The sequence below is a fragment of the Astatotilapia calliptera genome, chromosome 12 (assembly GCF_900246225.1).
Source record: "Astatotilapia calliptera chromosome 12, fAstCal1.2, whole genome shotgun sequence".
Classification (NCBI taxonomy): domain Eukaryota; kingdom Metazoa; phylum Chordata; class Actinopteri; order Cichliformes; family Cichlidae; genus Astatotilapia; species Astatotilapia calliptera.
This window is the reverse complement of record NC_039313.1, coordinates 25,029,637-25,050,607: the sequence shown is the minus strand read 5'-3', so window position 1 is coordinate 25,050,607 and position 20,971 is coordinate 25,029,637. Positions and strand designations below refer to the sequence as shown.

At 42.4% G+C, this 20,971-nt stretch overlaps 1 protein-coding gene across 4 annotated transcripts in view; it reads right to left on the bottom strand.

Annotated features, from left to right (window-relative positions):
* gapvd1 (GTPase activating protein and VPS9 domains 1) overlaps positions 1-20,971 on the bottom strand; it is a 32,807-nt gene that overhangs the window by 5,381 nt on the left and 6,455 nt on the right. The window contains exons 2-23 of one of the 4 annotated variants that reach the window (XM_026186778.1): positions 17,231-17,449; positions 16,614-16,881; positions 15,931-16,503; positions 15,755-15,838; positions 15,510-15,644; positions 14,140-14,332; positions 13,513-13,593; positions 13,185-13,208; positions 10,538-10,695; positions 10,138-10,264; positions 9,729-9,854; positions 9,440-9,613; positions 6,874-7,011; positions 5,514-5,648; positions 4,768-4,887; positions 4,068-4,145; positions 2,960-3,306; positions 2,776-2,863; positions 1,283-1,351; positions 1,053-1,181; positions 822-948; positions 599-711 (exon numbers count right to left, since the gene is read on the bottom strand). In XM_026186778.1, the coding sequence (XP_026042563.1) occupies positions 599-711; positions 822-948; positions 1,053-1,181; positions 1,283-1,351; positions 2,776-2,863; positions 2,960-3,306; positions 4,068-4,145; positions 4,768-4,887; positions 5,514-5,648; positions 6,874-7,011; positions 9,440-9,613; positions 9,729-9,854; positions 10,138-10,264; positions 10,538-10,695; positions 13,185-13,208; positions 13,513-13,593; positions 14,140-14,332; positions 15,510-15,644; positions 15,755-15,838; positions 15,931-16,503; positions 16,614-16,881; positions 17,231-17,415 (3,472 nt within the window). In that variant the 5' untranslated portion in view covers positions 17,416-17,449. Of the gene's footprint in view, positions 1-598; positions 712-821; positions 949-1,052; positions 1,182-1,282; positions 1,352-1,979; positions 2,013-2,775; positions 2,864-2,959; positions 3,307-4,067; positions 4,146-4,767; positions 4,888-5,513; positions 5,649-6,873; positions 7,012-9,439; positions 9,614-9,728; positions 9,855-10,137; positions 10,265-10,537; positions 10,696-13,184; positions 13,209-13,512; positions 13,594-14,139; positions 14,333-15,509; positions 15,645-15,754; positions 15,839-15,930; positions 16,504-16,613; positions 16,882-17,230; positions 17,450-20,971 lie in introns of all 4 variants that reach the window. The other 3 variants (XM_026186781.1, XM_026186779.1, XM_026186780.1) reach the window with 3 other exon arrangements.

The following is a 20,971-nucleotide window of genomic DNA, read 5'->3' as shown; positions in this document are numbered from 1 at the left end:
CATTGGACAACAGTGAGATATAATGTCAATGAAAGCCCCAAAGAACGAGTAACATTAAAGTTTATAAATGTATTAAACATTTGATATCAGGTTTTGGTAGAACATCCTTTCCTTGCATTTACTTAGTGACGTGTTAGAACACTTGCCTATTTTCGATTAAACTGAGATTATTTTATATGGCCACACGCGTATGACCATATTTCACTGAACTTTTCAACATCCCCCATATTTCAACCTTGCCCCAAACCTTCAGAAGGTGAAGTTGGCACAGATTTGGTGTCTTGCTTAAGGACAATCTGAGCAGGATGGATGGTTGCCAACATTAAGGGCATGTGCCTCGCTCCCAATGGAAGTGTGTGACAAAGATACCTACACTGTAGAAACTTTTGGTGCTGCTCTAAATTAGTACACTCTAATTTCTTGTTAAACAAGTTTTAAATGAATTCCACCTCATAATCCGTTTGTTTGTTTGTTTTTTTAAGTACTCAGTAGAAATATTCATACAAATCCAGCATGGCAGCATGTTCAGTTTAGTAAAATAAAAATCAAATGAAATGAAACCAGATAGATTAACTATTGGGTGTTCAAGCACCTTTACCTTCAGGATCCATGTGATCAGGCAGCCCATTTCGAGTAGTTGCAGGAGCCATGATAGGCAGAGCCACTGAGTCTGCAGAACACAAAGCCAACCTCAACTTCTTCTTTGCATCACTGTGGGGGGAAAAAAAAAAAATCAATTGAGCCCTATCTATGAATCACCTGCATCAAGAAAATTTAAGTGTCAGTGTAAAAAAGAGCTTGGCTATGTGCTGGATTATGACCTGAAAGAGAACTTTGTTTCGTGCTGTTGTGCCGTCTGGCTGGCTGAGTCTGGGAGATCATCTGCAGAAATGTTCTGCAAAGTGTCTTCTCTCTGAGCGTCATGCACATTGTCCTCAACACAAAGATCTGTTAAAGTAAAGAAAGCATAAATATATATTAATGTATTATGTCTCCTGCAGGTCTACCTCTCGTGCATGCATGGTGTTTTGATTTTTTTTCTCTGCTCTGACCTCCTGCACCATCATAGGAGGCTCCGGCTGTGGCTCCATCACTCGGGCTGGTCCTTTTAATGTTCCTGTATTTGTCCAGGATGTCCTCAGCTGCCTGGGCTTGAGTGCTCGATCTGAGCAACGGGTCATCTGTGAGGGTGAAAGAGGAAAAAAGAAGCTTGAATTCAAATTAAACTCACAGTGGTGGATCTCTGCTTAGCAATCAAGACTGAAAACAAACCATGACTGACCTTGCGGGATATTGTGGACAACTTCATCTTTCTCTTGTTTGTCCCTTTTCCTAAATGCTGCAATTGGAGCTGTGGGGCAGAAACGTGTGATTAACTAAAACAGAGTGGCAATCCATTCACCTGGTCACAAATCGCCTGTTGACAGCCACTTTTGTTAAGTCTTTGGTGTTTTTGTATGGGAGATGAAAAATCTTAGTGTGTAATGCATGACATCTACAAAGTATTAGACCAGTGAATGCTTTTAAAAAGAAAAAGCAAACATTTTGATGGTAATTCGACCTTTGGCTTAAAGCAGAATATCCCAAAGACATACTGTAACTAATTATAAAAGAGGTAGTGTATATGGATGTGCATAACCCTACTGACGCTTATTCTATTGACATAAAGGCACCAACACAGCAGAGTTACAGATGCTAAAATTTGATGACACACACACAGGAGAACTTGGGTGAAATATCTACATTCATATTCTGTTTTCGCCAGGGAGTAAAAAATGAGTGAATGAATGAATAAAAAAAAAAAAAACATAGCGAAACACAGAAAATCGGGTGTCGATGAGAAACGCGACTGTGGGAACTCAGGCTACACCGTGTCACATCACAGCTCTACAGTTCTAAGGCAGCACAAAGCAGCAAGGCACGCAGCCGCTGGCTCCAGCAGTAAAGCTAGCTCGATGATGACAGCATGGAAGCGTTACCTGGGACTTCACTCTCAGCCGTCCAATACAGCACTGTGAGGAACACAACAGACAGGGTTGGCCTTTCAAGCACAGGCTGCTGCTCTGCGGGACGACTGAATCACCATGCAGAGCAGCAGGACAAACACAATGGCGTTTACAGAGGTGGCGGTTTAGACGTCAAAGCCCTTGACTTTTTCCAGTCCTGCATTTTATGAATATCAATCCAATGTTTACTTTAGAAGTACCATTATCTTAAAGAGTAATAAGCACTAATTCTGTGAAGGCACAGCTCATTATTTCCCAGACAGATGTATGAGAGATGGTTGTTGAGTAGAACTCCAACAAGAGATGTGTCATCTATCAGCGCTGATGACAGAGAGGTCTATCTAATGACCATTAGCCGCTGGCTGACAGCACTGCTGGGAGGGCTACAGCCATACAATCTACACAGCTAAAGCTCCTCTGATGACTGATTAGCTTTGAAAAGTCTATATAAATCTGCAGCTAGTGAGACCTGAGAGAAAAAGGACTGGACACGTCTCTAGAGCAACTTCAAACAACAAGAAACATCATTTTCCAACTGGAACATCAGCAATGGAGTGGACAACATGGATCATCAGTCTCTTTCTCACTTTATAAATTGCTTTTTGCTCTGCTCTTTAAAGTGTGATATTTCCTGTCCGTTGTGATTAAGAGAATGTTTTCTTCCCCCCCCCCCCAACCACAAAACATATAAAAGGCACACTGCAATCACACTGATCACAAGTTCATTTCTCGGCACAGGGAAAGACTTGCAAGTAACCCGTTTCCTTACCTTTGGGAATGGCTGGCACAAAACGTTTCTTCCACCACGGCCTGTTGCGATCAGATTTCTCATCGTCGCTGTCTTTTCTGTCCTCAACCTTTAAATGTAAATTAGCACATTATAATCAAACATTAGCAGGTGGTTTATTGAAAGCCGACTATGAAAGCAGCCCAACTACACAACAGCTCGTTACCTCTCCTTTCAGGGAGTCCTTGCTGGGGGATGAGGATGGACCCAAGGCGAAAGCCCCAGCAGGGTCGCGCTCTTCAACTGCTACCCGCCGGTTAAGGCCGGGGTCACTCGTGGGCCGGCGACCTGGGCACACGATGTCAGAGCTGCGGCTGCGGACCAGCCTGTCAGGGAACGAGTGGCGCTGCTTGGTGTGTTCCAGCTCGGACTGGGCCAAGCAGTGGGGTGTGAAAAGAGAGTGGCGAGTCTCCTGCCCCAGGGCACTGGCTTCAGGGATGGGAGGATCGGGAGGGGGGTGAGGGGGCCTGGCATAGTGCACTTTTGGCCTCACTATTGTTCCCGTGGAGGAGCCTGAGGTAATAAGGCAAGGGAGAAAAAAAAAAGCACTGAGAAAATATTCAAGAAGCCCTAGTTTTGATTATATTTTCTTTGAGCTTTAAGTTACCCACTTAACAGCTTACTGCACTCTTTTCTTTCCCTCCAAGTGCATTTGTGGATCTTTATTTATAGCCCTAAATATACTAATAAAACTCAAATCAATTTATGAGGGCAAAAATTGCTGCTCTGTACCATAAAAGCTCACCTGCTTCTAAAGAGCAGTCCCTAAACATAACATTCACGAGAAACAAAAATGTGGGGGGACTGCTAAAGAGAGATGTAGGTGGGAGATGAGCCCTAGGTGTAGGCCACCTGTTCCAAGGGTAGACGCTCTCCTGAAAAGCTTCCAATGGCAGCCTCGTGCCATGAGCACAGTGGGACAAGGGGACAGTGCCAAAGAGCCTGGGGTGAGGTCTCTCAACCTGTCATCCCTTCACCTTGCCCCACAGACACACACACGCACACACACACTTCTCTCAAACATTTCCACCTGCACTACAAACAAAATGCACAGAAGCCAGAACAAAGACTGCTGAGAATAATTTGAGATTCTAAATGATGCCAATGAAGAGATATTTCACTTGCACTTACAGTAATATGTCCAGTAATTGGGGGTTGGAGTAAATTTTGCACAGCTCAAGCTGTTCTGCGATTCCATGACATTATAGCAGGGATTTAATGATACTCATTTTTAGCTCTCATTGGCTGTAGAGCATTCTGGGAGTGCAAATTACCTTCGGCGGTGGAAAGGGGATCAAACATGGCCAGCAAGGAATCAACCTGTGATGGTGGAGATGTCAGATGGTGTGCTCCTGAAAAGAAAAAAAACAACAAAGATATAGAAGACTATTCATTACAGAGCCGCTGAAATTACAATGCACACCAATATTCATTTTTTAAATAGGCCAATTTAATCTCAAGTGGGCCAGCCCAGTACGTCCAATGCCTCCATATTTCAAAAAAGTAAGTGAAATTGGAGCAATATGTCAGCAGTCTACTGCCATCTTACTTCAGTGTGGTATGGCAGGCTACAGGCCGTGACCCAGCCTCTGGCTCGGATGGAATTGTTAGTTTTATCTCCACTCAACATATCCTAAATGACCTGCAACAAAATGTTCCTGATGTGATAAGGTGAAAATATTAGGGCGCTCCTCTCTGCACTTTCACATGTTGCAAAGCTACAGAGCGGGTTGTATTGGTTGGGCCAGTATATTATGAAGTGCTGGTTTATTCTGTACCGTGGTCTCCAAAGTCGGCCCCCCAGCAAAGAGCATGCAACCCTTCGATATAACCTCAAGTCATATTTATGGTTTTAGGGAGCAAAACTGTGATTTACTTTGGTGGCAGCTGTAAAAGTGACAGGGATAGATGGTGACCAGACAGACTCTAGACTGATGGTTTGGCCATCCTAGTGGGGATGTGACACACTCCTACCGTGGCCTGACTCCTCCCCATCTGGACTGGTCACAGAGTCCTTCCCTCCAAAGTCCGAGCTGCACTCTGACCTCAGATCCTCAATCTTGTTGGGGATATCTTCTGACGTTGCACTGATACCTGTGGCACCCCCCACACAAAACAGGTGTTTTGACATTTAGGACAAAAACAACTCAATATCACCTATGAAACAAGGTTTTGGGCAAAACTGCAAGTGCAATGGTTCTAAAACAAAAGAGGATATTTTTCTCTTTAGACTATGCTGTATGGTCTCTCTCAGCCGGGAACCCACTGGGACCTCTAAATTGGTAGCGTAAGCTCCCCGTGGGTTATGGGAAAGACACAGATAAGAGTGATCATCAGACGCATACTATCCATCGGCTGGATCCCGTGGGACGTTTTCCTGTGAGCTGAACCAGGAACGTCACCGCTGGCTTCTTAATCTAGGATACTACTTCATGCACGTCAACATAACACGTGCACCTGAGCCCATGGACAAGGCAATGAACATTAACCTCTGCGTCATACAGAAAAATTCCCTTGGACCCCACTATGCTGGTAAGGACCCTCCTAACAACATGACCACTCTTTCCACACCAGCAAGGAGAGTGTGAATGGTTTTATCTAACCTGAATTTAGCAACGACATTCCAGTAGAGAAACATAACAAAATGAGGCAAAAACAGAATGAGATCTTTCATAGTAAACAGAAGCCAATAAAGTAGATTTAAGACAAGGTGTTTATACCTGAGACGACACTGAGGCCCGGTGTGCTGGGTCTCGAGCTGACTTCTCTGACCTCTGTGTCATCTGAGGTGCTGCCGACCCCAGAGCAGCTCTCCAGCTCCTGCAGACGCTCCTCCTGCTTCAGGTCTGCGGCTTCTGCACATGAAAAAACAGGGGAAAAAATCTCTCTTATGAAAATGGCCACAAGAATCTGAACTTACTCAAGGAAGATTGCTGTGATGATAGTATTTTGCACTACCTTCTTTTGTACACATGGAAAAAGAAAACAACAACAAAAAAAAACAAATAAAGCATACATGATCATGTCTTATAACTGCCAATCCAAACAATAAAGCTAGTATAGCCAATTCTGTGGCTACCCAACGGAGCAGTTGGGTCGAACCCTGAGGCTCCACACTACTAGCGGTACTCATTTGCATGCTCGTTAGTAATAATGTGTTGTTGAAGTGCTCTTCGGAGTGTAGTTTTCTGCTGCCTAGCCATGAAACAAGCGCTCTACTTGAAGCACGCCTCCGATCACGCCATTACAGAGAACAACAGGGGCGGCAAACGTAACCAAAAAAAAAAAAAAAAAAAAAAAAAAAAAAGCAATCAAGGCACTCATGCATGTCATTTCTGCACAGCACATATTGAAATGGTGTACTACTTCAATTAACATAAGGCCCAAGCTTTTTGAAGAAACACTGTTAATAAAGCTCTCGACTGATTTTCACAAAACGCTGGTTTTCAATAGAGGGACTCAAGCACGTAATCTCCCATTAACAAAAGGTTTGGTCTAAATGTTCAATTTGCAAGAACGGACTAAATATAATCTGCAACTCGTAATAATGCATTTGCCTTGCAAAGACACCGTAACAATGTTAATGATGCTTTGACTGATTAGTGACACACAAACACACAACAAAAATGCACAAACCAGTTTCAGAGCAGTATCGTGCAAGTCGGAGCCAGATAAAGAACTGACACCATGTAAGCTGACTGAGGACAGCTGCTGTCCTTGCGCTTCCCTCCCCACTGCTCAACCACAGGTGCAAACACACCTGGTGGTCCCTCTAAGGAAACCCTAAGCTGCCTTTTACTGGCACTGGCAGATCTGCCCTGAAAGACAAGCAAGTGCATACAAATATGATGACAGATGCACGTGCACATTTTTTGGTATGAATGCAGTGCAACCACACCTGGTGTCCCTTCCCCCCACCCTTCCTTACTATATGGAAGAAACATAAATATACTGCATGCATAAATAAGCACACATGTGAATGCAAACGCACACCTGAGACCTATAAGACAATACCCAATGAGGATGAGTGTGAAAACAAAAGGACACTGGAACAGCAGAATAAACCCTGGCTTCCCCCACCTGAGTCACTAGGCAGGACCTCTACACTCCAGGCCTCGCTTGTGGTCTCTGAGATGGTGGAACCATAGGGGTCCAGCAGAACTGAACCCGTGCCAGGAAGACACAGCAAGCTGCCGAGCATATTTTCCGCAGCTGCCCCTGAGAACAGAGAAAGAGAAAAAGACAAAGAGTTAACCCCTTCGGGAGTGGGAAAGTGTATTTGGCATGATGAATGACTTACTTGTCAGTGCTATTAAGTCGACGAGTTCATGAAATAATTGTATCTATATTCACTCCATGACAGTTCGTTATGGAGAGAAATTTGCCTCAAAAGGGTTGCAGAGGATATGATCGATATGATACAATATGATCCACAAGCATATACTGAGATTTGCAAATGTGTGCAGTGATTTGTGTGTAACTTAAAGCCCAGATGTCCCAGTTTTACACTGGAACTGAACGCAGCTTACATTTGTGGAATTGTGCGAAAATGGTCGCGTTAAATTTGTCTCAAAACCCCACGTCGGCATGCGATGTGACGTGATCTGTGCGTACGAGGCAATTCGTCCACATGTATTAAAGGTTATGTGAGCGAGCGAGAGAGAAGTTGTGTGTAGTTTTAGACATGTGTATGCACAAAAATGCTTATAAAGGTAAAATTATCAGATTCGTGAACGGAACTTAATAAATTGTGTGGAAATGATCAGTATGTATTCAGATCGCTTTATCCTTGTGGATCATATCGTATGCATCTGCAGCGCTTTTGAGGCAAATTTCTCTCTGTCGTTAATGTACTGATTTGATGTGTAAACATTCAATAAAAATAAATAAAAAAATCTTCAGGTCTGACTTTCAAACAACAGCAAAAAGGCCAGAGATAAGCAAAAATACTAGATAAACCACTCACTCGCAGAAGGGGGTTCAGAAGCAGTGAGCTTTGCACACAGAGAGGTCACATGCATTCCATGCTGGGACCCACAGGCACCTGCACCACTCTGCCAAAGGTCAGGGGTTAATAGTAATATCTCACCCAGCCCTGGCCTCTGGGGCCATGACTTTGAGCAGTTGATTAAGCCTAGCATTATTCACAACCAAATTACTGCTTTGTCTACACTCCTGCAAACTCCTCAGCACAGCTTCCCCCTCCATCTCCGCTTGAGAAGCCGTGGCTTAACAAGGCGGAAGAATGCAGAGGCGAGGGAAAAGAGCTAGCAGGTGTGAGTGGGAGTGGGCGTCCAAGGCTCATGACCAGAAAGTCAACCTGTGGTAGCTGTGCCCCTGGTACGAAATGCTTCCACTTCGTGGCACACGCGTGGCATGAGCTTACATGCGTGCCAGCACCCAGGCAACAGTGTGTGCTGCTGTTGGCGGGGGCAGGGCTCTCATTGGCAGTGGGAGAGCTCTACCCCGCTGTCCGTGTTTACAGTCTTCAAGGTAGGGGCGCAGAGTACTTGTCTTTCAGGTGGATGATTAAATGAGTGGCACAACAAGAAGTGAAACAATTAGAATTTCTGCCTCATTATCATGGTAATCTTATCAGTGGGATAATGAGGTATTAATGGATATTTAATGTGCATCTCATAACCCAATCCCTTGGAGAAAACACATAAGGAAATCGCTGTAAATTCACTTAATGATGGAAAAGTCCCCCAACGCCATATTCCGAAGAATGAAAAATGGTGGATGCAAATGAGAAGGAACCAAGGTCAATAAGACTGCAGGGACTGAGTGAATGTCAGAGACAGAGAGAAAGAGAGCGAGAGAAATGGGCAGGGGAAGGATGTGAACAGAAAAGACCGAGAGAAAGAAGACAGGAAGATGAGGGGCTGAATAGGAAGAAGACTCAAATATTATCTCCACAGCTGGTTTAAAATTACATTAACCTGATTTTTTTTTCCCAACCCATCTTTCTCTGTCACACTTTTGGCTCAACAAAGTGCAGAAACTGAATCATCCTACGTATTAGCATACTATAATAACACATGTACTTATCAACCACTGTTTTTGTATTAACTTCATCTTCATTTATTTTTTACTTCCTTCTCCCTGCCAGGCAAAGAATTAAAGGATAACAGCACAATCAATAAAATCCATGAGTTGGTTGCAGTACAGTGAAAGAATATCATGCTCTATATCAATATCCTATATTTTAATATAGATTCAGGATAAAGGATTATCAACACCAACTATTATTTAGCCGTTTCCATAAATCTGTAAATCTGAAACACAAAAAGATCAAATTCCTTTCCTTTAGTTTAAAAACAGTTCTCACTGGGGACCTATATTTCCACCCTTCAGTATATTTGACTAACAAAATAATTATTTATGGCTCTTACAGACTAAAATGAGCAATATCTTTGCAGAAACTGAACTGACTAAAAGATTTTTTCTATTTGATGCTATTTCACCCAAACCCACAAAGTAATGACATGTCCCTGAATCAACTTCGTAAACAAAGTCCCTGTGGTAAGCAATTCATGACTGGTTCTGATAAAATATTCAGTGATCGCATGGGATCTGTACGCCCGTTCATTTGCCTACTGATCAATGAATGTCTACAAATACGCGACCCAAATCGTCGACCCACCTGCTATTTCTTGTAGCCGATCTTCGTCCATATTGGGGTCAAAGTCACTGCCGAGCACGTCGGTGCTCCAGGTTTCGCTGACCGTCTCGGAGATGTCCCGGTCATCTGTCAGACCCATCATGTCTCTGATTTCAAATTTGCGTAGTTTGTCATCGAGGTTGTCCTGTGTCGTGGCTGAAATAAAGATAAGGTGCTGTCAGACGCTTTGTCTGTTTATAGAGGACTGCTGTATCTAAAATCCTCTAAACCTCTACAACTAAACTATACATTCAGAAACACACATGCATACCCTGTTCATGCTCCAAAAGCTGCAGGGCCTCTACCCCGTTGCTCCCTGACGGGCCAGCTCCCAGCTCAGAAACAGACTCTCCCTCCAGGTCCAGAGATGACACAGAATTAGAACGATTTGAAGGGCCTAAAGTTAAGAATAAATACATACATTTTAGAAAGTGAAGACATGCAAGGTCAACAGGTCACTCAGTCAGCAGTTCAGTAAACTAAAGTACAGCATATTTTAGCCCAGACCACTTATGTTGTTTTGCTACAGTATACATTTTTTTAACCTGGGGAAAAGTGCTTTTCTCCAAATCTAAACATGAAACTCTCATGAAAATCTCTTTCAGAAATCCTTCATATTTTAAAATTTAGAAGGAAAACATAGCTACAACATATGTCACGTCATGGCATTCCAGACTGACCCTCTGAGATTCCTTCCAAGTTGTCACTGCACAGAGAGAAGCGCAATGTTTTGTCTGGTTTTCCATGCAGCTTAGTGTCATCAGCATGGCCATCCACCTGGGCCCCATCAGCCATCTGATTCAAAACCTAGAGGGTAGCATATGCAACAATATTACTTAAGATCAGCTGTAAACTTGGGCTAATACTGCTCTTTTTTCCTAGAGGTATTCTGAGTAAAAGCAGAAGGTCATATTTAGATAAGGGAGTTTGTTTTCTGTGAGATCTGTGGTATCTTGCGTAACACTGCAAGAACAAAAGTAACAGGAAACTGGAAGAAACATTCTCTAGGTAACCATACTTCCCTTTACTGACAGGAAAAAAAATATATTCAACTGAATTTATTGCATCAAGTCACATTACCTCATTCTCTGACATCATCCCAGGGACAGTCTGAGGACCAGTTCCCAATGAAATTACCAGCACCTCCTCTGGTACCAGCTCCTGTAGGGACTCTTGGGAGCTGGCCTCTGCCTCCCCCTCCTGGGCTATGTTGGAACGGCTCCGGCTTCGAGCAGATGCTGGTTGGTGGGTTGAAGGAAACAGGAAAGGGAACTGTGTTATTTTTACCTTTTTTTCCCCTTTTATAGTCACAAATAAGGAATCTGTTTTTAAACAAAAACAACATCAACCAAAGAGCATGTGTGAAAATGAACAGCAGCAGGCAGGAGCTGGAAAGCAGACTCAGAGTTCTATGTAAGCTGAGCTCAGCGTCATAGTCATCTGCAGGTAGCTACACACCCATGTGACATATAAGATTAGTTTATCTCACGTGTGACAGTAATTTGCTACAAAAAACAAGGTTAGTGCTGATTATGTATGAAGTTATCCTTTACAAATCAGAAATATTACTTTAATATATTCAGCAGTTTACTGATTAAGATGTTAAGATACGGACAGATGTGAGTTTTATATGAAGGCTTAGCTCATCATGCCACTCCAAAAAATAAAAATAAAAAATACTGTGGTACTGTTTAATTATGTCGACAGCTCTACTGCTAAGAGAGTGTGGCACAAACTTGTTACACAACAATCTTATTCAGACATGTCGAAGAAAAACATTTCAAGAACTTCCTGAGAGTGTATCTTTTGCTGATGGCTCACATGTTAATAAATGGTGTGTCCGATTATGTGCAAGGGTGTAAATAAATTAAGGAGGTCGTATCTGCCGATAGTGCAAGTTAAAGAATTGCACCATTGAGCCCATAATTTGCTGTTTCACATTACTTTAGAGTTGAAAGCTATTTTATATTTGTACCATTTCTCATTCTGCCACAGGTTCATAACAGAGTGGCGGCAGTATTTTGTAATTAATGTGGCATCGTTCACGTCCCGTTGTTGATCCATGACTTTAGTTCATAGACTCTGTGGCTATTTTTATGTCTTACTATAGTTCAAAATTTTGGTAAGAAGGATGAAGAAAGCCATGCTTTGTGATGTGGCTAACTTGAAACTGGCATGTCGAGATCACATAAGCATGCAGTGTTTCTCGGTGTTATCGTTCATCGTTCTTAAAAGCTTCAGCCTCCAAGACAGGTCTTTGCAAACTGATGGTTGAAGTCATGATGGTTATGTAAATCTTTTATATGCAGATACCGACATTCATTCTCATCAGCATGACTTTGAGAGTCATGAAGATCTGGTTTTTATGGTCTCTACAAGTACAGCAGAGTCTACAACCTGCCCCAAAGGCCACGTTTCACAAGCTGGTATAATAGGTTCGCCGCCGCCTTTTTGTTTATTCAATTAGAGCTACTCTGCTCACACACATCCACCCAAGTTGTTAGACTCATATTGTCCAGTTGGAAAAAATCGTCCAACCATCAGCTTATTAACATGCAACAATCTCCAAAACTAACAAACTCACTGTTTTAATTTAAAATTACCAACACTGAAACACAGTGCACTATGTATATTCAAATACCAAATTACCTGCTTTTCACGGTTTAAAAATAGCAGGCCGAATGCACTGTAGCACAGAGTAGCACTTGATATACACACGTAAAAAGAAAACGAAGGGTCTAACATATTTTACCTGCTTTTTAGTTTTTAGTAACTATAACGTCATGCATATATTCTTTAGTTCATGCACTGGAAACGAGCACAGGCCTTAAAATAGATTTAAGATTCTACAGTAACTATTGACACCTGATATTCCATCTCAATGGAATTTTCCAAACAACATTACACACAAATGAAAGATATTAGGCCATATGGCATTCACCCTGGATTGCATTTGTCTTTGCAAAACAAGTGTTTTTATCAATAATTCTCCCATAAAAGCAAAATCAAATTGAAACAGGAGAAACAAATGCTGGCAAAAGTTTCAAGGAGCCAATATAATCAAGCTAAGCCCGAATTAATACAATTAATTTCACCTGTGTGAGAAACCAACTATGGCATCAAAGTATGAGATTATAAGAAGACATTGTAATTAAGGGTGTGCGTGACTAGATAGCTAATCATTACTATTATCATGAGTCAGTACCAGACATACTAGTCGTTTAATTGTTAACAGTTCAACTGATGCTCAATACATTGTGGCCTAAATGTTATGCAGCCATCTTCCACCAGGGGGAGCTGCAATCCTGACATCGTCATAGGGGTTCTCACCACCCGGATAAGAGGAAGAAAATAAATAGATGATTTATTCTTGGTATTTTAGATTTTAACCTTTTTTCAGATGGTTGTCACAAATTATAGAATAATGCATGATAATACGTGATGTGAGGTACCACACTTGAGTCATTGTTGAAGAATGTGATTAAACTCAAATGTCTTTCTTAGACACTTTTTGGCACTGTCCATTAAACGGTCTTCAAATTTAACTTGATATCTGAGTGTTTCTAAGTTATACTGGTTGGTTAGCCTAATTTTATTTGTTATTTAGCCGACTATGAAATTCGTCACCATGACCATCCTTAACTGTAATAGTTTCTTCTTTAGCTTAGTCCAGCTGAGGTATAAACCAGAAGGGAAAAAGGTGAAAGATAGATTTTCCCCACTCTACCTGGTAATGAATAGCCATATTCCGCTGATTAAGGAAGCAAAGAAACAGGGGGGGAAGAAAACAAAAATAAAAAAACGTATAAAACAAAATGAGTGGAATAACATCTTAGCTCTAATAATCAGCCAAAGCGCTGTGAAGGGCAAAGCAGGCATGTTGAGAGCACAACGACAACAGCAGTGCTAGGTAACAAGTTGTGCGGCAGCGTGGTTTCTGTGCAGCTTGGAGCGTGAACCAACGTCTTATGAGTGTCATCTAACATAAAGCTGAGAGAAGCCACAGATATGAGGGTTAGGTTCTCGTCCACTAACACGACTGACAGGCTACCCACCAAAAGGGGTTACTAATGGAATGTGTGCAGACAGGGTGGTGGTTGTGGGGTCCCAGGATGTTATAGCAGCTAAGTGTTGTCCTGGTCATTCATTGGCAGCACAGGAGGAAAGGAAAAGGACAAGGTAGGGAGTTGGAGACAGAATACAAAGTATCTGAGAATTCAAAGTAGTCCAAGTAGTCAAGATTGAGTAAATAAATGCACAAGTGATTCATTTCTAATTAAGGAGAGTTGCTACAGAATCATTTGTCTTGAAAATGGTAATGAAGGTAATCTATGCATCTTTTCCATCCATTCCAATTAAAATTAGTTCATTTATATTTGGTAATTTAATTGGTTGTCATTTCTCTAATAGAGCCTCAATCCAGGCCATACTAATTATCTTTATAACAAGCTAAGAAGTAGCTCATTAGCTTCTCATAAAATATAGGCTTTCACTAGCTATCACCGTTCAACTCTAATTGTTTACTTTGCCCCTCATTAGACAAACTCTAGACTTATATCTTCTAGTCCTTGTATCAAATTGTGATTTTTATCAAGCCAAAAGTTTTTTAAGATCATGTACACCAGTGCATACAGTCTTAATAACCAGAGTCACAGAAGGACAGGTGCTGTGGAGAAAGCTACCTATAGGAAGTCTGTTCTTCTTGTTGGCAGGAGTAGTAGCTGGAGAGAGCTGAGGGGTGTTGGATGGAGTGAGCTCCAGGCTGTTGCTCTTAACAGTCCGAGACTGAGGCACATTGGCCAGCAGGGTCTCCAATGCCATGTGCTCCTCCTCTCTAAGGTGGTCCCCTGCCATCAAGCCTCGAACAAACTCCACCTAGAGTTGCAAGGAAAACAGTCTCGAGTTACCAGGACTTCTTTATAGGTAATATGTAAGACATGGTTTGATCCTTAGCCACAATTACAGGCCATGGAAAAGGACTACACCGTTTTCATGTGTTCGTGGAACGTACTGAGTAATAACTGGAAGTGCAGACTGGAATACGTTACTTAAATTCTGCACTAATGAATTCTTCAGAAGCTACTTTGAGCCAGCTGTCCCAATTAAACAGACAAAATTAGAAGTGCAGAGAGGTGCCCCTCAGTATATATTTAAGTACAGGCATATAAAATCTGATTTTGGACTAAGAATGCACTTCTCCAGATAAGGTTTTTCATAAGACATTCAAGGAAGCAATGATGCACAAAGTTGGAAAAGCCCACAAAAGCATGTTAAGAGCTTCATTAACTCACAGAAAGACAAATTATCTAATAAACAGAGAAACTTAAAAACTGGCACTAAGCTTCTTGATACCACTAAAGCTTGATTTAGATTTCTGCAGGGAAATTTACTTTAGAATTTAAAAGTTACTAATATAAGCTACTCCGTTTCCAGCTTTGAGTAATTGCTCAGCTTTGCTCAAAGAACCAATGTTTGTGTATGAATAGTTTAGATAGATTGTATTTATTTATAAGCCTCCGATCAAGATCAGAGCACATTATATCTATCAAAAATGAAGTCCTCACAGTCCTTAGAACCTGAAGTGTAAGCAGGAAGTAGAATGTAGCATTTTCCAAGATCATCCGATTGATCTTAAAGGCGAATTTGGATTTGTCAAAGTTCTTTGGAAACCTAAACTGGTTCCCAGTGTGGAGTTACACACGGCTTCAGTTCATCTACAAAGTTATTTTTGCAGTGATTGGAGTAAATGACCGCACCTAGCTTTCATACTAAAAGGAATTTGATCTGTTTTATGATCTTGAATAAAAATCCATGTATTAATGCATATCCCATCAAGTCAGACAGAGCTATATGTAGGATACTTAGAACAATTTCTCTAATACATTAATTAGAGCCATCTCATCCTGCTATTGGCTTTCAAGTACCTTCGAGTGGCTCAATAGAGTAGCTAAATTTTCGAAATTTGATAACATACCAACGATTAACCTGCAAGTACTTTGTTTTTGTCAAAACACATAACAGGGACATATACTGTAACTGTAAAACAGCCTACCAGAGAAAGCAGCTGATTATGAGTAACATAGACTGCAGTCCTACTGAGGCCTTCTAGAAGATTCATTGAGGACATGGGTGGGGTTTCAACTGCTCTTCCGCCAATCACCACATCCAGAAAAGCAGCAACACAACTCTGCCAAACAGAGACCCAGAAAACACATCTTAGTACATAAGGCCCCTCATTTTTTAACCCCAAAAACCCAAACAAAAAACACATTACTCTGTTTACAGAAACAGACCTACCTTATCAAACTTGGACAAACTGCTTTTCCGCCTTGGGTCTGCATCATCGTCGGCCATTGCCAACTGCTGCAAAAGTTGCCCCACCTGTATGGCAAAACAAAAACATTGTAAACCCATCCACAACAGAATGGCCGTGTATATGACATTACAAAGAGAAAACGTGCTCCGCCACTTGCCTGCATTAAATTGAAGCGAGCCACTTCATTGATCGGTGCGTCTGAGATAATGCCATACTGCTCTGGGTTAACTATAGCTGGACAAATGAAGCAGGTCAGCAGCAGATCTGTACACATGGTGCGCACCTCTCCCACCTCAAGACGCTCTACGCATGACAAAGTCTTGTACATCTGGGACACGATCCAGCGCAGGCTGTGAGGAAAGCAGTAGGTGTTCTGCTTCAAGTAACCGATAAACTTGTTGACCAGAGCGACCAGCTTGGCTTCGTTCGCTTCGACAGCTGCCTGCACCCTCTGCTTGTAGCCCTCAGAGCCTTTCTCTCCGTAGCGCTCTTGCTGGGCCGGAGTGAGGCGCTCCGTCACTTTGGCTGGGTCGGTTTCCAGGTGGTCCTCATCTTCAACCAGAAGCTGCATAATAGGTTCGTGTAGGGTGGCAGTGAGGAAGAGCTTGGCGGAATAAAGGCCCTCGGAGAAGAGCTTGAACAGTATGCTGAAGGCACAGGTTCCCCGTCGGAGTAAACGACGAGGGTTGTCACTCTCCTTCAGCTCAAACTCTATCAAGTACCGCAACACCTGGTAGTTGGAAAGAAAGATGGATGAACCAGACGAAAACCTCTTATCTCACTGAAAACCTATGAAACTGTTACTAATGTGTAACAGCAGAAGCAGGTGGGATCACTGACCTGTAGTAAGTAGCTCTCATCCTCCTGCATGATACAGTTGCCATAAAGTGAGGTGAAGACTGTATATATGGCACCTTGAGTGTGCTCCTGGATCAGCCTCTCTCCTGCCACCAAGCAGGACGCAACCAGCCGGGGATTATCCCTCAACCTGGCCAAGAACTCTCCATAGATTGTTTCATGAAAGCCCAGAGTCTTGTAGCCATCAATAAACTGTGTATCTTCCAACATTTTGGCATGTTGGCAGCATTCAGCCGGAGAGGCCTCAGCACTGTGGAACAGAGTTGTGTCATTACCACATTTTATAGAATTCCTTCCACCAACAGCAGTTTTAATCTTTCCATTTGGTCCAGTTTGGTCTCCCTAAAAAGACCAAACTCAACTAAAAGTTTAGAATTGCACTAAAATGTTTGCATCTAGCTCCGTTTTACTTACCAATCTGGCTAAAATGTCTTTCTGCAAACCAAGTCAAATCTTGGAAATGCCCAACTTTCCTTAACTCTCCCCCAAATAAATTGTAATTTTTACATTGCTCTCTGCGTATAGGTTAAAAATACAAAATATTCGGGACTTTTCTCTTATTCGCCAACAATACAGTGAATCGTGACAGTAGATCTAACCTAGTGAGAATGAGACGATCGAGGTTGATGCGCTGCTGCTTTGCGATCCATGCAGCGCGGTACAGCCTCTCAGCTGTCTTCAGCACATCACTGTTGAGCCTCTGGATCAGCTGCTTCTCTGACGCCACATACAGCCGCTCCTGCTTCAGGTGGTGGGCCAGAGTGTGGATATCTGGCTTCACCATCTTCAACGGCTCACTCAGGCAGAGAGGCAAATGACTGGAGCATGAAAGAGACAAGATCCAATGGAAACAACGTAAATCGGTATAGTATGTAGAACTAAAACTAAATAGACATTTTTAAAAAAAAAAAAACTTTTATCAACCGTGACATCAACAAGAGAAAGGTTTCTATCAGGGGAACTGCACCGATTTCACACACAGAAGTTTCTGATATTTCAGTCACAGTTGTGTCACAAGGGCACATTGGTAGGAGGAAGTGAGAACTCACCAGGCAGGGACAATAAAATGATGCTATTGGTTTTATTAAATACTGTTTGCCACACATGTTACATTTTATTCAGTTTCCTGTAAGTCTCAACTTTGTGAAAGTGAAGGATTAAATTCATGGAAAAACTATAAAGTGCTGAAACTGAAAGGATTTACCTTTTCCTTTTTTTTAATGTTTGTTTTGTTTTTTTAAACAAACAAAATGGAGAAACTGTCTTTTAGTCACTTTTTGGGCAGTTATTGTAACGTTCTACCACAGGCAACCGTGCTGTTGAAGGGTCAAGTATATATATGAAATGAAGTATATGTAGAGAGTAGTATTCTAATGGTTTGCAATTGTTCTATAGCAGATCATTTTCTCTCTAAAGAATTGGCTTAATATGGGGTATGATCAAAAAGTTCTGGGAATCGGCCCCCGAGAAGAAGAAAAACAACACTTTAAATTTGGCTGCCCTCCACTTTAGGATCCTCTTCTTGTATTGAGTATTGAGGTCCAAATTTCAATCCTCCTTGGCGGCCGCTTATCGGGGCCTGGAGCCTGGGGCTCGCTCGGGCCCCTTCGGGGGTGGGGTGCCCCCGGCCTCTCGGCCTGGGGCTCGGTCACTCAGGCACAGCTGGCTGCCGGCGGAGCTCATGGGCGCGTCACTGCAACTCCCCCTGGCTTCTGCTCCGCGGCTGCTGAGTGAACCCTCATCTGGGACTCTCCTCAGCTCTTACTGGAACAGTGGCGCGGCTGCCCCTCTGTTGGTCTTCCATGGTTTCTTGTGTTCTGGGGGCCTCTGGATGTCTGGAGTTTTGATCTCCTCCATACCTGCTTCACACCCTGGAGGACGGGGCTGTGGCCCCCCCACACTCCCTAGCAGATCGTTACATGGAGAAACCTTTGGAATACAAGCGCGCTGATCCACACAGGTATGCACACGGGTGTTCACTGCTCGTAGACCCAAATTACACCTTTCTTGGCTGCTACTTCGAAGCACATCTGTCCTGCGTGCTGCACAACAACATTGAATATTTAGTATTTACTGCTGTTTACACTTAGCTAGATTAATGCGATGGTGTTGTGTTTAGTATGTTGCTTTGTTTTTTGTTTTGTCTTTTTTTGCTTGTTTTCTATTCTTCTCTCAACAGGTGATCCAGGAGATTTTTTTTTCTCCCCCCCTTTCTCACTGTCCCTCTCCCCTTCTGTTTTTCCTTTCCTTCCTCTTTCTTTCTCCCTTTCCTATCCCTCACTTATGTCTGTCCCGTCTGTAACATCTGAAAATAAAATATAATAAATAATAAAAACAAAGATCGACCAAATGGACCAATACGGCAATGCCACGATGATCCATTTGAGTATTGAGGTCCAAATTTCAATGCACGGTGTGCCAGTACACAAGGGCTATGACCAGAGACCCAGTTCACAACACCAGTGATGAACCTCCACTCAAATTTGGGTTATTTTGAAATAAGTTTATGTTTGACCTCTGTGTGTTTTCAGATCCTTGGTTAAATAATTGCAGAGTACACAGTACAGGTAGCCCTAACAGAACTTTCAACAGTCCTAAAAGTGGTCCAAAGATGCACAAGGGGTTGACCTTGAAGGAGAAAATTTTAACTCTGTTTCTTTTTTCCCCTCATGGGCAGATTCCCAGAAAATTAAGATCACACCACATACTACATTGTTCATGATGGTTACATCATACAAGGAAAATGATCATTTGCATTCAGTGTGTTTTGCAGACTGGCCCAGTGACAACTGCAAAAGCAGGCTTTGTCACAAGCTCTGGGACGCGCTACAGAGCAGAAAATGCAAATCATTCTTCCTTTGCCACTCATACACAGCCAAAACACATAATCCAAGCAGAATGCGTGAAATTTGAATGATTTCTTCCTTAATTCTATCCACAAAAGCCTCTTTGTGTGTGGTTGCAAACATTTAAAAAAAACGATTAAAATAAGGAGTTTAGGCACTGGGAGGAGAAGAAGAATAAGACTAATGGAGAAAACTGCCTTAAAAGCAGGAACGACTGCAGGGCAGCGTCACTGCTCGGAAGATAACAGACAACTACAACATTAGAGCTGATACACCAAGCAAATCAAATTGGTTATGCAAACATAATGATTGGCTTTACATTGAATTCCCATGGCAAAGAACAAACAGCGATTCTTTTACTTCACTATTCATCATTTTTATGTTTACCTTTTTCATTAAAAGCAGCATTATAACATTATGTGACTATATATAGTCAAATGGTAAAAATGGCTGATCAGAAACACCAAAGAAATGAATAAAGTAGTGGTGTCAGCGTCGTTAAAATGACGTTAACGTCATAACCGCATTAACGCGGCAAATCTCCGTTAGCGCGTTAACGTAGATCGCCCCGTGCGTGGGGCTGCACGGCAATAACGCATTAACGAGCTACCCGCTCTAATGCATTAACAAGCTACCCGCGCTAACGTGCAGCCCCACGCACAGGGCGATCCACGTTAACTCGCTAACGGAGATTTGCTGCGTTAATGCGGTTATGACATCATTTTAATGAGATTAACACTGACAGCACTAGAATAAAGACATTTATTATTATTATTCTTTGCAAGCAACATATTTTGTGTATAAGAAGTAGTAATCAATTGTAAGCTCTATTATTATAACTGCTTGATGAACACTTATTTACAGACATGCATGCCATTAGATTCCAGTCACCCCAGCGCGTCACTGTACTAAAAATTGTTTAGCATAATGTAGTTACAAACAATATACATGTAACGTAGACATAATGTCAACAACGCGTGTCTGCATAACCTAGATGTGATGTTGTTGTTTGTTTTGAAACCAGCTTTACACATCTAAAAAAATAAAATAAAATAAATTCCCCACTCGCCCTGCAGGCGATCTCTATCCCTTCAAGCTCGGGCCCTCTAACAGATGCCTAGGACTGTGCTCTTTGGACAGAGATCTCAGATGTTGTTCCAGGGATGACACTCCCCCAGTGTGGAGGTCACTGCCCTGAGTGCTCCAATTACCATAGCGACTACTGTTGCCTTCCCCCTCCACAGCTTCCCAAGCTCTTCTCTCAGCCCTTGGTACTTCTCCAGCTTCTCGTGTTCCTTCCTCCTGATGTCGCTATCACTCGGTATAGATACATCTGTCACTAGGGGTGTTTTCCTCTGTTTGTCCACCACTCCTATGCCTTGTTAGTTAGCCATCACCAGTTTGTCTGTATATAAAAGTCCTACAGGATCTTAGCTTGGCAATTCCTGAGGAGTCAGCTGAATGTGAAGAACAAGATCTGGGCAATCAACATGC